The sequence below is a fragment of the Dama dama genome, chromosome 3 (genome assembly GCF_033118175.1).
Source record: "Dama dama isolate Ldn47 chromosome 3, ASM3311817v1, whole genome shotgun sequence".
NCBI lineage: Eukaryota > Metazoa > Chordata > Mammalia > Artiodactyla > Cervidae > Dama > Dama dama.
In genome coordinates, this window is record NC_083683.1 from 34,886,898 (window position 1) to 34,902,370 (window position 15,473).

Here is a 15,473-nt window from a genome sequence, read left to right on the forward strand (position 1 = left end):
CACATTTCTCAATATACTTGGCGGGGTGGGGAGTGCTGTGCATGGCCCCCTATGTTTGTGCTGGACAAGAGTGTGACCATTGAACTGACTAATTAAAGGAGAATGGGGGTGAAAATCATTGGAAGAAAGGATATCAAAGCTAGTGTTAGAAGATACACCTTACATAGATTTGAAATCACTAAAGAATTTTGACAACTGTGTGATGTTGGAGAGGTGAGAACAACAAGGAACCAGAAGCTTGCAGTTGGTCACTACAATAAGGAGGGATATTGGATAACAGAGTGTAATGACCTGAAATTCAAAAAGGAGTGGTTTTAAGCAGTAGCAGTGGTCTGCAAGTGGTATGGATCTAGGAGGACACTTAACTCCAGGCCCAGTGTTGCAAAAGATAAAAAGATCACATTCATCACTTGGAAAAACTACCAGTTTCCCCAAGGCAAAGCTGAATTCTAGTTAGAGAATGTTGTAGAAATGTATAACTGATGGTCTGACCATCTTTCCAGTTTTGTCTCCCCTGGCTCTTCATGCAGTTTAGTTTTTTCTTGAAATATAGGGCATATGTGGTGGGCTTCCTCACCTCTTTGCATTTGTTCATGTTGTTTGAACCTAGAATTCCTCCCTTCTCCTTTCCTTCCAATCCACCTTCCACCATATCCTACCCATCTCTTACAACCCATCTCACATGGCTTCTCTTCTTATTAGAGGGGAAAAAAACCCTTCTGTCTTTCCAATTAGAAGCAAATGTTTCTCATCTTCAAGACTCCTTACAACTTTGATATCTTTCCTGTGATATCTGTTATTTAAATGTTTATTTAAAATATTTATTTATTTAAAATATGTATGTTACATTTAAACTATGGGGCTCCCTAGGGGTAGCATGAACATTTGGCTCATCTTCTTACCTACTACATCATCTAGCACAGTTTTATACACAGTCAGTGGCCACTAACTCTGGCAGTTTTAATTCATTGCTTTCTAAAGTCTTTTAGGTTCATTCTGGGAGTTTTTAGAGAAGCAAAGTCATCTTTATGTCAGGCATGCCGGGACTTTGAGACTTAGGAAATGGGATTTAGGCCCCTTCAGACTTATCCTAAATTGCATAGTAATTTCTGTCTCATTGTATTGTTGAAACTGAATGAAATTGTGTTTGGTGCTGTATGCTACTGCTAAGTTGGAGAAGGCAATGGCACCCCACTCCAGTACTCTTGCCTGGAAAATCCCATGGACCGAGGGGCCCGGTGGGCTGCAGTCCATGCGGTTGCTAAGAGTCGGACGCGACTGAGCGACTTCACTTTCACTTTTCACTTTCCTGCATTGGAGAAGGAAATGGCAACCCACTCCAGTGTTCTTGCCTGGAGAATCCCAGGGACGGGGGAGCCTGGTGGGCTGCCGTCTGTGGGGTCACACAGGGTCGGACACGACTGAAGCGACAGCAGCAGCAGCAGCCAGTGCTGAGTAGCTTCATTCGTATCCAACTCTGTGCGACCCCATAGACTATAGCCCACCAGGCTCCTCTGTCTATGGGATTCTCCGGGCAAGAATACTGGAGTGGGTTGCTGTGCCCTCCGCCAGGTAATCTTCCCAACCCAGGGATCGCACCCACATCTTTGGTGTCTCTTGCATTGACAGGCGGGTTCTTTACCAGTGGATGTAAATTATGGATGTTTAGCTTAAAATCATTTTTCCTCTCATTGTCAGTTGTCACTTTTGGCTGTTTTTGAGATACTTATTAAACCTATCTCCTTTAGTATGACTTATCTACTATCCTCTCAAAGTTGCTGTTTCTATTAATAATAAGCAGTGAGCTGGAAAAATAGGCAAATCATTTATTACAATTTATTATGAAAAAGTGAGTAATCTTAGAAACATTGAATTTGGCATTCAGAGACGTCTGACTCATTCTGTGTTTTTCAGCTATGTTCTTCATAGATAGGTTTGACAGGTGAAACAACATGGAGAGGAGGAAATCAAGTCTTTTTGCCCCTATTAGATGTACAGATGGAGACAGATCTATAAGTTTGGAGATAAGGGGAATGAATCGTCAGGACTAAAGATAAAGATTTGAAGTAACAAGCATGTAGGTAGTAATTAAAACCCTAGGGAAGTGTGGGATCACAGAGAGTAGAGATTCTTAACATTTAAAGCAGCTTAAAAAAAAACAAAAAAAGAAGACATTCAATCTGAAGGCTTTTCTTGCTTAGCCAGAAAAAGAATATAAACTATAGAGAGGTCTTTGACCAGGCGACATGCGTGTTACACAAACAATTGATTATGGGTTTTTGTTTGTTTTGATGGTTACAAGTGTTTTTAAAATATCAATTCACAAGCTCAAATTTTTGCAAATAGAATTAAAGTTTCCATAAACATGTTATAAGGGTAGATTTTTCTCAGGAAACACCAGATTTCCCCTATGGTTTATTTTTGCCTTAAAATCAGTAATTTCATTTTTATCTAACTCCAGCAAAGCTTTGAGACTGTTTATATCAGAAAACAATCATGGGCCTGTAGTTCAGATTTGATGCCATCAAGAAGGGAATGATTTTTGATGATTTTGATCAGAAGTTTCCAGATGTTTATAATTTATCTTTTTAAATAAATTGACAAATTTGTGCACAGGAAATAATGGGAAAGCAACACAGATGCCTAGGCTATCGGTGTGAGAATACGTAGCTCTACTGCTGATGGCTGAAGAATTATTAGGCACAGAGTTGCCTGATATTTGCCAGTCCTCCTTTAAGTTGAATTAAAGACAGACTGCTAGATTCATGCTGCTGTTGGTTTGGCTGGTGCACTCAATAGCAAGATTGTTTTGGAAACTCTGTAGCTTCTTGGTCATTCAAATGTAACTGATTTTTATATTTTGCCTGCTTGCTTACTTTTTTTTCTTCAAAATTTAAATTTACTTTAACAGTAATGCTGTTTCCTCCTGGAGTCTTAAAACTTTGTAACTTATATAGAAAATTGCTTTAAAAATTGTGTTTTTTCATTTTTTTTCTTTTTAGATGTGTCATGTAGTTCTTTTGATGCTAAAAACTATCTAATTTCTATCTTTGTTCTTTGAGAACGTAAGGATGCCTTACTGAATGTCTGTAGTCTTCATCAATACCTCCTTTCCGTAATTCTAAGAACCTGACCAGTGTGTAGTAATTTGCCATGTCTTTCATCCTAATGGATAACCTCTTTCTTTTCTAAGATTAATTGGGGCTCCTTTCAGTGATATATTAAATATTTAGCTGACCTACTTGCACTTCTATTTACTTAAACTTCCAGTTTATTCTTTTCTTAGATTAAATTTTCACTATATAATTAAGTTTTTCAGGTTCTGTACACTCTTTAGTTTTTTCTGGGTAACTTTCTGATCTCTAGAGTAATTGGTATAGATTTATCTGATGTTTAAAAAAAATAAAGAGCTTGGATACACAAGGTCCTACTGTATAGCATAGGAAATTATATTCAATATCCTTTGATAAACCATAATGGAAAAGAATGAAAAAGAGTGGTTATGTGTGTGTAACTGAGGCACTTTGCTGTACTGCAGTAATTCACACAACATTGTAATTCAACTATGCTTCAATAAAAAGTAGATTTTTTAAAAAGAGCTTTTTAAGAGCAAAACTCTATATGCTCTTGGTAATGTAGTGTATTTCAACCTTCGCTCTACATCAGAATTGCCTCTGAAACTTTAAAAAAAACATCTTTGCAGTCCTATTTGTGAAGATTCTGTTTTGATAGAACTGAGTGGGATAAGATGTCTGAATTTTTCAAAGCTACACAAGTATTCTGAATGCAACCAGTATTGGGAAGCATTTTTTTCTTTTTGACTTGACCCCCTCCTGAAACCCCATGAGATTCAGTAATGTATCTAAAAGCAAAAAAATCAACCTTTTTCCCCTAATCTTGTCCCTTAGCTCTCTAACTGAAGCTGTATTGCATCTAACAGCTTTTGTGCAGTACACACAATTGCCAACCTGAAACATAATATAGCAAGATCTTAGGACTGTTACTCTCCTCCTAGGGGAATGCCTAAGATATAAATGCTTGGCCCCTATGTGTCCTGGGAGTTGCAGGCAGAGAACTATTCCACAATTGCAAAATCATCATCGGTGTCACAGGCAAGTAGTAATCATAATTTGAAACCTTGTCATGTCTGTTAGCGATTCATGTTGAGTAAAATTTGTCTAAATTAAGATCTCCCTTCTTTCTATCTTTATTCCAAACCTTTGAAATATTTACTGGAAAGTATATCTTAAAACTAGTGTACAGTGAACCCTCATATCTTTGTAATTTAAATTGCATATTTTTCTGTCTCTGAACAAATTTGCTGAGGGCTCAATTTTCTATATCACAAAATGAGACAAAACTTCCTGACATTCTGATATTAACACAACCTTTTTAAAAATTTTAATTAAATTATATGGTTATATATCATCATTTAAGGGAGCTGGGCTGCTGCATCTTAAATAATACTATAGAATCCTGATAACTTACACTCTAACCATATTCACAAAAATTTTTTTTAAAGTTCCAAAGTTTTTCACAGTCTCTTTGTCCCTTTCCCACCATGGATGCATATTTGCAATTTGTAATACTTGAGATTATTCTGGGAATCACAGTGATCCTTTTCACTTTTAGAGTTGAGCCATACTTTCTGAGTGAATTCCAAAGCCAGGTGATTAAGGAAATGGAAGTAAGCTTTAGTATAAGACAGTAAAATATAGTGAAGAAAAACAAAACGTAAATTCCTTCATTACTTTTATTTCTCCTGTCTTGTCTCTTAACCCTTCCAGGAACCATTCAGATAGGTTTTTTTCATGTCATATGTGGTCTCCTATTCTTCCAGTACTTTGTAGTCTTCTAGTGTAGCCTTGCTCATAAGTTACAGTAAGTTGTATTAGAAGAGCTTTAAGGAGAAAGCAGGACCTATTGCCTGATCTTGCGTTTTTTGCTTAGTTTGCTGCTCAAGACATGTCTTCTTAGTCGCAGTGATAGTTTACATGGGACACTAGGTAGTGTATCTGCCAACAGATGATTTTTTTTATTTTAGATGATATTGGCGCCCACATGAATGTAGGAAGAACTTACAAAAATTTAAATAGAACCAAAGAAGCTGAAGAATCTTACATGACAGCTAAGTCGCTGATGCCTCAAGTAAGTTGTCAAAAATTATTCCTATTGTGTCGTGTCTGCTGGATGTTTGTATTGAATAGAATTATCCAGATGGAAAATCTGTATCTTTTCTTTAATTTGGATTAAAACTAAGGTGTCCAGTGAACCATCTGTTACTTTGTTATAAAAGATTGCATTTACCTATCTAGCTCACTTAATTTAAAAAGTTCATAGTCTATGAAAACTAAATCTATGAAATTATGAGTTTTAGATACTTTTTATTGTAAGTTATCTATGACTTTAAGTGACTTTAAATGAAAATAATTTTATTTATATACATTAAGCAGTAAACATTAACTCCTATCAAAAAATAAATGAGCAAAGCAAAGTGATAAAATGAGTAGATATATATCTGTGCCTGTCAGTTGCTATAATGTCACAAGTACAAGATTTCTTGGATATCACAAGACAAAGTTAGAAAACCTGACACTGCCCTTTATCAGCTGTGTGTAATCAGAAAAGATAGTTTACATTGGGCTATAATTTTCTCAATAGTAGTTTATATTAATACTGTAACAATATTGAAATGAGTTGATAGTTTGATTTTGATAGTTGGATAAATGTTTTAAAAACAATTAGACCACATGATACATTAAGAATTCTTTCAGTTCTAAGATTCTAAAGTTAAATTGTGTTCAGTGGGTTTTTATCAGATATAATTTATTATATTCATTGAGAATTGGGGTTCACATATATTATACATAATAACTTTTAGAGTTAATTAGGTAATTTTATGTCTTAACTCCAGCAAACAAGTGAGGAATTAGTAAAGCTCTGAAGTAAAGTTAACAGTCACAACCAGGAAACATCTTGCTGACAATTTGGAAGTTGACATGGTGTAACAAATATACTAGACTGAGGAAGAAGACCTGAGTTCTGTTCCTGGTCTGACTCAAGCACACTAAGGGACTTTAGCCTGTGGAAGTTCTGATTTATATGACTTCATAAAATAACACATAAATGAAAATCTAATGATAATTACTGAGATAGCATGAATGAAAAAATACATCCTTCATTGCTTCAAAGCATTATTTTACTTATATTTTGTGAATACTGCAGATTATTTCATATTTTTATGTTTTATTTTAATATAACAGTTTAGCTTTTTATGCTCTGTAAATTTTAAATAAGACACTAGGACTTCTACTTCAGATTTTATTTGGTACTGAAATATCAACTTATAAAAATGTTTGTTTTTTTATTAACAGATTATTCCTGGTAAAAAATATGCAGCCAGAATTGCACCTAACCATTTAAATGTTTATATTAATCTGGCTAACCTGATCCGAGCAAATGAGTCCCGACTGGAAGAAGCAGATCAGCTGTACCGACAAGCAATAAGCATGAGGCCAGACTTCAAGCAGGCTTACATTAGCAGGTATTGTAGTTCGCTTTAGGCTTTCACTATAAAAGATGGAAGCTCTATACATCTGTGTCTCTTTTTCTGTCTTGCATATAGGATTATCATTACCATCTTTCTAAATTCCATATATATGCGTTAATATACTGTATAGAACAGACTTTTGGACTCTTTGGGAAAAGGCGAGGGTGGGATGATCTGAGAGAACAGCATTGAAACATGTATATTATCAAGTGTGAAACAGATAGCCAGTCCAGATTGGAAGCATGAGACGAGTGCTCAGGGCTGGTACGTACATTGAGATGGGAGGGGGGTTCAGGATGGGGAACACATGTAAATCCATGGCTGATTCATGTCAATGTATGGCAACAACCACTACAATATTGTAAAGTAATTAGCCTCCAACTAATAAAAATAAATGGAAAAAAAAAAAAAGATGGAAGCTTCATCTGCATATACATTTAGGCTATCTTCACTAATTTGGCTTTTTTTTTCTTCTAGTAAATCTTAGTTGACAACCAAGAGCATAGAAACATAGCTTGTTTTAGACTAACAAATTTAATTTATTTTAAATTGACAAGAGAATCCATATCGTAAAACAGCAAATTTAGGTTTATTTATACAAAAGGAAGGGTAGGAAAAGCTCTTCAGTTTCTTTTGCTTCTCAGCACCAAATTCATTTTTACCTAAAACAGCCAGAATTTACCTTTTATAATTGCTTCTTAATTGTAACAAAGTAATTGTTATTTTTGCAAGAAGTTATTACTTCTTAATTATTATAGATTAAGAAATCATTGTATAATTATGGAATCATATATAAAATAATTAAGAACTAATTGTATAATATCCAACTATCAAGGGAATTGACTGGTTATTTATGTTTTTATTACAAAGAAACTTCAGTTGCCAGTAAAATACAAAAAATTTGACAATAAGTGTCAGAATCTTAGATATTTTCTCATGTAAATGTTATCATTTGTGTTATACTTGAGAAAAAATTGTTTTAAACTTTGTTTTGAAGCCTGTTCCAGTCCTAATTATAATTTGTCACATTGTTTATATGGAAAATGCATTCAGAATTTAAGTTTTTGAAATAAAATCTGTTCATAAGCTGAAAGCTGTCTTTCTTCAACATTATCTAGTACTTGCTGAAATTCACTAAGTTTACTGGGGTTGTGTCAATAAATAAAACCTGTATTAAGTTAACTTATAAAGAATTGCTTAATAATCTGCATGCATTTATTTTAAAAATCACATTTTGGACACTTATTCTAGGAAGTGTGAATATTAATAGTTTGTTTGACTTCATGCCTATGCTAATATTTTAGGAAAGAGTAGTATTAAAATTGACTCTTATATCAGTTCTTAAATTGATTTGCACATATGTAAAAATGACCTTTTAAGTTCTGTAACAGAAAATATAACCTGACTAGAATGATTTTCAGACTGATCATCAGTTCCAGATATGTTCCTCAAAAGTATCTACAGGTGGCAGTATTGCCCTTCTATCCTACCAGATCAGCTTTTTAATTCCTTTGTAAGAATTCATTGAAGAAAATGAAATAATTATAAGGGGTAAACAATTCCAAATGTTCTGCTTTTCGTATAGTTAGACATTGCTAACAAAGATTTGAATACTGGAATTTCCCCATCACTACTATGTTTATTTTCCTTCTCCAGATGCTACTCATCTTCTGACAAATTGATCTCCCACTCTATTTATTATCATTTTTCTGATGCAGACTAGTCTGCTGTTTTTCAAGATATATTCAAAGGATATATTTTCTGTTCCCCTTTCTTGGATACCTCCCGACATCTTACCCTGGAGTCAGGCGTGTTTTTTCCTTCTTTAATAATATTTGAAAACATATCAAACCAAATGTGCAAAATTAATGTGTTTAGGTTTAAGGACAGTTTCAGATAGCTATTTTTGAAAAATAATTTAAGAATCTAAGTTAAAAGGAAAGCTGTGACTATGTGGAAAAGCTTAAAACTTGTGAAAATAGTATCTACAGACTGACATGATAGTATAAGTAAAACTTGTGTTTTTTCCACAGAGGAGAATTGCTTCTAAAAATGAATAAACCTGTCAAAGCAAAAGAAGCATATCTTAAAGCCCTAGAGCTGGACAGAAATAATGCAGATCTTTGGTACAACTTGGCAATTGTTCATATTGAACTTAAGGAACCAAATGATGCGCTGAAAAACTTTAATCATGCTTTAGAACTAAATCCAAAGCATAAACTAGCATTATTTAATTCTGCTATATTAATGCAAGAATCAGGTATGTTTTCTCAAAATTTCTCTATATTTAAACATACTCTAGTTTGAAATATAATAAAGTCATATATTATGTTACCCCAGCAAACATTTTATGAATGGATGGTTTTTATCAAAACTGTATAAACTGTTATAAGAAGAATATTTTAAATACTTGATGTAAACCTTTCAGGTAATACACCCTAGCATATGTGTCATTCTAAATGTTAATTTCTCTGGTACATGCTAAAAATGACTTCTCAGACAGTCTATTTAGCAATACTTTATTCATCTATTTTGTCATTTTATACCTGGAAGTATATTTCTTATGCATAAGTATCATGCTATTCAAATAACCTGAATTTTAAAAAAAAAAAACAGTTTTAAGTAATTATTTCTAGGGTGTCAAGAGCATTGTATGTTTTAAACAAAGTAGTATTCTATTTTCCCTTGATCTATAAGTCCAAATATTTTCAATATCATGTTATATCCAGTGTTACTGTTTTCTGAGATATTATTATAATTTCCTGTATTTTCTATAAATTAGCAGAACCAAATTATCCATCACAATAAACTAGGATCTTTGATATATCAGAATTTTAGTTCTGCTGCAGAAGACAGTATATATAATTTATGGTTTTCTTAATTTTTATGTTTGGAAATATCTTTATATTAATTATTAAATACTTTCATAAAACTTCTGCAAAAAATATAAGAATGATATTTTATAATTAAAGAGAGTCTTTGAGTTTATTTCTACCAGTCATCTATTTTATAGGCTAGAGAGTGAGGACCAAATAGATGTAATAACTACCCTAACTTCATATGGCTAGGTTAGGAATTAGTCCAAAACAAGAACTTAAGCCTACTGATCTATTTCAGATTTCTTTAATCATCATGTTATCAAATAAAAGGATAAAGATCTTTATGCTTGGCATTCAAAAAAGCTTAATTTAGAAAACTAATGTTTTTGTACAGTTAGCTAACCTTAGTAATCATGAAAAGTGCCTATAATTTAACACAAGATTATACCCTGGGGTGTGTAGTTGTAGAAGTTGAAATTTTTTTGGTACTTACTTGCAGTAGAAGTCATCTCAATAAATATTTGCTTCCTGAATCTTAATTTATATTTATAGACTTTAGATATAATGGTATTCTTCTTATATTTGAAATTTCCTAAAAATTTTTAAGTAATATACAAAATAATATCTAATTTAGTAAGACTGAAACATTTTGTTTATCCAATATAGTTACTGTTTGCTGAGCATTTTTTATATATCTCATGTAATTCTTAGAAGATTCAATAGGTTAACCCAGGCAAGTAATTATTTTAGTGAGTAAAGTCATACTATTAACAGAATCATAATTGAATATATGTCTCTATTTTCAAATTCCCTACATCTTCCTCTTAATCCTCTATTCTTCCTCAACTCCCAATTAGAATCTAAACTTATCAGGAAATATTTCACCCTTTTTTAGTTTTTGAGGAACTCGTACTACTTTAAAGGAAAGGATATGAGCTATCAATCCAGTGCATCAAACACACTGTCTGTCTTATGAAAACTTTGAGGGTTTTGCTTTCTGCATTTTAATTTAGGTACATCAATTAGTTGTTTTGATGCTCAGTTCAGTCACTCAGTTGTGTCTGAACCTTTGCGACCCCATGGATTGCTGCATGCCCCCGGTCCATCACCTGTTTTGATACTATGTTTTTATAATCTAGATAAATAATTTCACCTCCATTTTTTACCTCAGACTTACTCATTTGCTAACGATATAATTTTTTTTTCTTTTTAAAAAATTCTTAGGAGAAGTTAGACTCAGACCTGAAGCTAGAAAACGACTTTTAAGCTATATAAATGAAGAGCCACAAGATGCTAATGGTTATTTCAATTTGGGAATGCTTGCCATGGATGACAAAAAGGACTCTGAAGCAGAGATGTGGATGAAGAAAGCCATAAAATTACAAGCCGACTTCAGAAGTGCTTTGTTTAATCTGGCTCTCCTGTATTCTCAGACTGCAAAGGAATTAATGGCTTTGCCAGTCTTGGAGGAATTACTCAAATACTATCCTGATCATATCAAGGGTCTCATTTTAAAGGGAGACATCCTGATGAATCAAAAGAAAGATATATATGGAGCAAAAAAATGTTTTGAAAAGATTTTGGAGATGGATCCAAGCAATGTGCAAGGAAAACACAATCTCTGTGTTGTTTATTTTGAAGAGAAGGACTTATTAAAAGCTGAAAGATGCCTGGTTGAAACATTGGCATTAGCACCGCATGAAGAATATATTCAACGCCACTTGAGTATAGTCAGGGATAAAATTTCTTCATCTAGTTTTGTAGAACAACCTATATTCCCAGCTGGTAAGACTTCAGGTGTAGAAGGAGATAAAATTCCGACTGAAAATGTAAAAGAAATAAAAAGCGAGCCCAGACCTACACAGATAATAAAAACAAATGATAATAAGAGTCAATCTAAAGCCAGCAAACAATTAGGAAAAAATATAGACAAAGAAATTCCCCAGAAAACAACAAAAGAAATCAAAGAAATTGAGAAGAAAAGAGTTGCTGCTTTAAAAAGACTAGAAGAGATTGAACGTATTTTAAATGGTGAATAGCATTACTCTTTATCATGTGACAGGGTTTCAAAGAACTTCAGTCTATATCATGTGATTACTTATACTGGGAGCTTTGAAAAATAGCAAGCATACTAAGAGTCTCTCATGAGCTGCCTCTACGTAGTATCAAAATAAGATTTTCATTAAAGACCCTTTCATTACCCCAGGATATGTTTTGTATTTGACAGTAGTTCTTTGAGTTTTGGGGACTGTAGCAGAAATTTCAGTAATCACAGGTGGCAAATCTGTATCTTTTCTTACAGAAGGCAGATTCTTTCAGCAGAATAATACTGACTACTCTCAATTAAAAATAATCTGAGGTCTGAATGATAATCCCATGGTGGCAAATCCAACATGTGCTGGTTTATTCTGTGAATTCACATTGATTAGCTAACCACGATTTCCTTTAACTATTGGAGTCTGACTGTGAGTTGAAAACACTATTGAACACATACTTTTTTCCTTTGTGACCTTCTATTTAACCAAGGGACTTTGCACTACAAAAGAATACTGGCTGGCTTTCTTTACTTTGTATTCTTTTTTGATTTTTAGAAGGAAAGCCAGATGAGACATTTTAAAATAAGTCACTTGACATGTTAGCTTTAGAATGTATTAATATTTCCATAACTGTGTACTTGTCCTTAACTTCCCTATCTATATGGCAGTTTTTAATCAGGGAAAGTTTTAAATAAGTATATATACACACATTTCTGATGGTGCTCATTTATACTGGACTTTCATTTCTTTTGTGTACTGAGTTTCACAGCCTGAACCACATAATCATTGACTCTGACTTTTATTTCCCAAACTATTCCTGTTTCTTAGGGTCATAGTCATATTGAGAAATCCCAGTAAGTATAACTTCATTAAACTTTTGAGTTAAAAATGTAGGAAGATTCTCTTTCATGTTAGTGTTAATCTTTCTAGTGTTACTTGAATTTTAATTTTGTTTCCAAAACACACCTTAATTAGATACCTAAATTGAGTTCTGTTTAACTGAAGGCAAAACAATATGACAGTTTATTTTTAAACACTAAGTTCTTGATAGCTAGTTATGGTGTATATTTTTATTAAATATTTATTTTGACTACTGAGCTTTCATAAAATTTTTAACACTTTTAATTCCATCAAGTATGGGAAATGCTATTGCATTTTTTTTCTCTGCACACATATATTATTTGTTGTTATTGTTCAGTTGCTCAGTCATATCCAACTCTTTGAGACCCCATGGACTGCAACATGCCAGGCTTCCAAGGCATATATTATAGTTTAACCAAAATTTCATCATGTTTGGCCTACTGTCCAGCTAGAAGAAAAGGTAATTAGCCTAATATAGGATTAGTAAATTAGTCTGCTGGTTTTAGCACATTTAAAGCTGAAAAGTGTTTGAAGAGTAGATACAAATCAATTTATTAATTTAAATCTGATTTTTTTCTTGAGTTAAATTGTGTTTTATAATACTAATATAGTTGGTTTTAGTTTAAAATGTTAAAGCTCAAGCTATCATCCTGCAATAGTAACTAATTTCTAATAATGTAGCATTTCAAAAACTATTTCTGTTCCTTTGAGATAATTTCTAATGTTTCAAAAACCACATTCTTGTAACTTTTTTCTTAAATGTTTTATAAATAGATCATAAGAAACATGGTCTGCATTAAAGACCCACTTTTACTAGGTTCTCTGAGGCTCTGTCATAGATTATTTTTTAGGCAATATAAACCAAGCACTGACAACAGTGGTTAAGTTCATTTTTGATTCATTAAAGCATTAAAGCAATACCTAATTTCAATTTTTAAATTACAGCTTTGTTACTCTAGATATATGATGGCGAATACCTCATATACTATGACTTGAAAAATGAAATTGTTGTTACATTTTCTGCACATATCTTGAGAAGTTTGAGTTTACTGTCTTCTTTTACAATATCAAGTGAGGATAGTTGTGAAAAGGCAATCTTTTATGACAGCAGACCATAATAAAAACTTTGAATAATATTTTAATAAAATTATGTAAGTATTCAAAAGATATATTAATATTATCTAATGATTTTTACAGAAAAAAATGTTCTCCATATAGAACTTAAAATAATGCCAGTCATGTTGGAAATGTTCATATTTTGGCTAATTTATTTAAATCAAATTCACTGTAATAATTTTTCCAAATCATTGTTTCTAAACCTTCCTTTCATATTAGAATCATCTAGACTCCACCCTACAACAGTGAAATCTGAATTTCTTATTGTCAAGCTGTGCTTCAGTTTTTCCAAAGGCTCTCAGAGTGATTCTAATTCATAGTGAGGGTTAAGGACCACTAGTCTAAATTAGTTCAAGAAAATCTTCCCTCTCCCATGTTAACTTTTCAACTAGTGATATAATCCAATTAATTTCTGATGCTTTAACTTCATTAAGGAATATGTTCTTCTGATACCTAGTATTTATTTCCTCTTAAGTTTCATCAAACTTATGTATAAGATTATTTCTTCTCTTTAAATTCATAATACAAATTTTATTCAAATTGTTCAGGTGAAAAAGGGAATGAATATTTTTTTCCTATGGAGCTGCCATTTTGGGGAAATGGAGTGTAGGGATATTTTAGCCCAGTTCACTAACTTGTTCCAGAGTTGTAAGCATCTTTAAGTTTGTAAAAGAAAGCTTATCATAGGTTTATGTATTAGTAAGGAGATGTAGTTTTAGTTCTTGCTGTTTTACAAAAGAACCTACTCTCTAGGAGTTGTAGGAAAGCTTTGACAATCCCCAAGGGGTAATTGTGCTACATTTTCCTTCACTGCTTCTCAGAAGGAAGAATTAACTCTCATACTGTTCCTATATGTGTTTCCTTACTAACATTCAGAATTGGGAATTTTGTCTTATAATAATTATTCCAGTAAGTAATTTTTATGAAGTTGATAACTTGGAGGATAAAACAAATATGTTTGCAATTTTGTCTTTACCTTTATGTAGATATCTGGAATGTGACTTACTCAAGTCTATAAAACCTCATGCCTTTCATCTAATTTGAGCTCTCAACTTCATGTCCAGAATGCTTCTTTAAAGATGCTTTAATGAAAAATATTATGAAAATATATAGATTTGTATGTCAATTTATACTTCAGAAATCCATATATTTGTCATATTTATTTTTTTAAAAACCTCCTAATTGTCTGCATGACTAAGTGGTATTTAAAATGAAACCTCAAATATATCTGGTACCTTTGTCTGTAGAGTTTTGTTGGAAAATGTCACCATCCTTGTTAAAATTTCATAAAATAGTTGCTAGTTGTATGCATTTTATATTTCTATGGCATCTGTGTGTACCATATTTCTAAGTATTCAGTATTAAATTGATACTTTTTAAATGTTAACCTGAATTGCCTTTTAGTGTTAAAATGAAAAAAAATATAATAGCAATTCAAAACATTTCAGCCCCCACAAAGAAAGAAGAGCTGGTAGGTAGTTTTATTAGCAATGATATGAGAAATGAAAGAAAGAAAGTGAAGTCGCTCAGTCATGTCTGACTCTTTGCAACCCTATGAACTGTTGCCTGCCAGGCTCCTCTGTCCATGGGATTTTCCAGGCAAGAGTACTGGAGTGGGTTGCCATTTCCTTCTCCAGGGGATCTTCCCGACCCAGGGATCAAACCTGTCTTCTGCACTGCAGGCAGGCTCTTTACGATCTGAGCTACCAGGGAAGCCCAATGTGTTAATTTAGTTCCTAAGAGTGATACATTTATAACCCAAAGTGACAGAAACTCAATTAAGAAAATGAGACAAATTCCAATATGAAATTTTATATACATGCACAGTTGGAAGTCAGTGTAGTGAAATAATTAGTCTGAATTATGAATCTACCTGGATTCGAATACTGGTACCACCATGCTAAAAAAGTGCAAGTTAGGAGAAGTTGCTTAACCCTGTGTTGTCAGTTTCCCTATCTGCAGCTTGGGGAACATACTTTTCCTCATAAAGTTATTAAAAGGAGGTATATATATGTAACATGTATGTTGTGTATATATTTGTATGTATTACAGTAGATATATATCTCCTATTGTAATAAATAGGCAAGTATC

At 32.9% G+C, this 15,473-nt stretch overlaps 1 protein-coding gene across 4 annotated transcripts in view; it reads left to right on the forward strand.

Moving 5' to 3' along the window:
• The window catches only part of TMTC3 (transmembrane O-mannosyltransferase targeting cadherins 3), a 59,802-nt gene extending 45,033 nt beyond the window's left edge, over window positions 1-14,769 (forward strand). For all 4 annotated transcript variants that reach the window (XM_061125542.1, XM_061125524.1, XM_061125533.1 and 1 more), the window contains exons 11-14: window positions 5,045-5,148; window positions 6,375-6,544; window positions 8,584-8,810; window positions 10,594-14,769. In XM_061125542.1, the coding sequence (XP_060981525.1) occupies window positions 5,045-5,148; window positions 6,375-6,544; window positions 8,584-8,810; window positions 10,594-11,408 (1,316 nt within the window). In that variant the 3' untranslated portion in view covers window positions 11,409-14,769. The remainder of the gene's footprint in view (window positions 1-5,044; window positions 5,149-6,374; window positions 6,545-8,583; window positions 8,811-10,593) is intronic.
• Window positions 14,770-15,473: the final 704 nt, after the last annotated feature.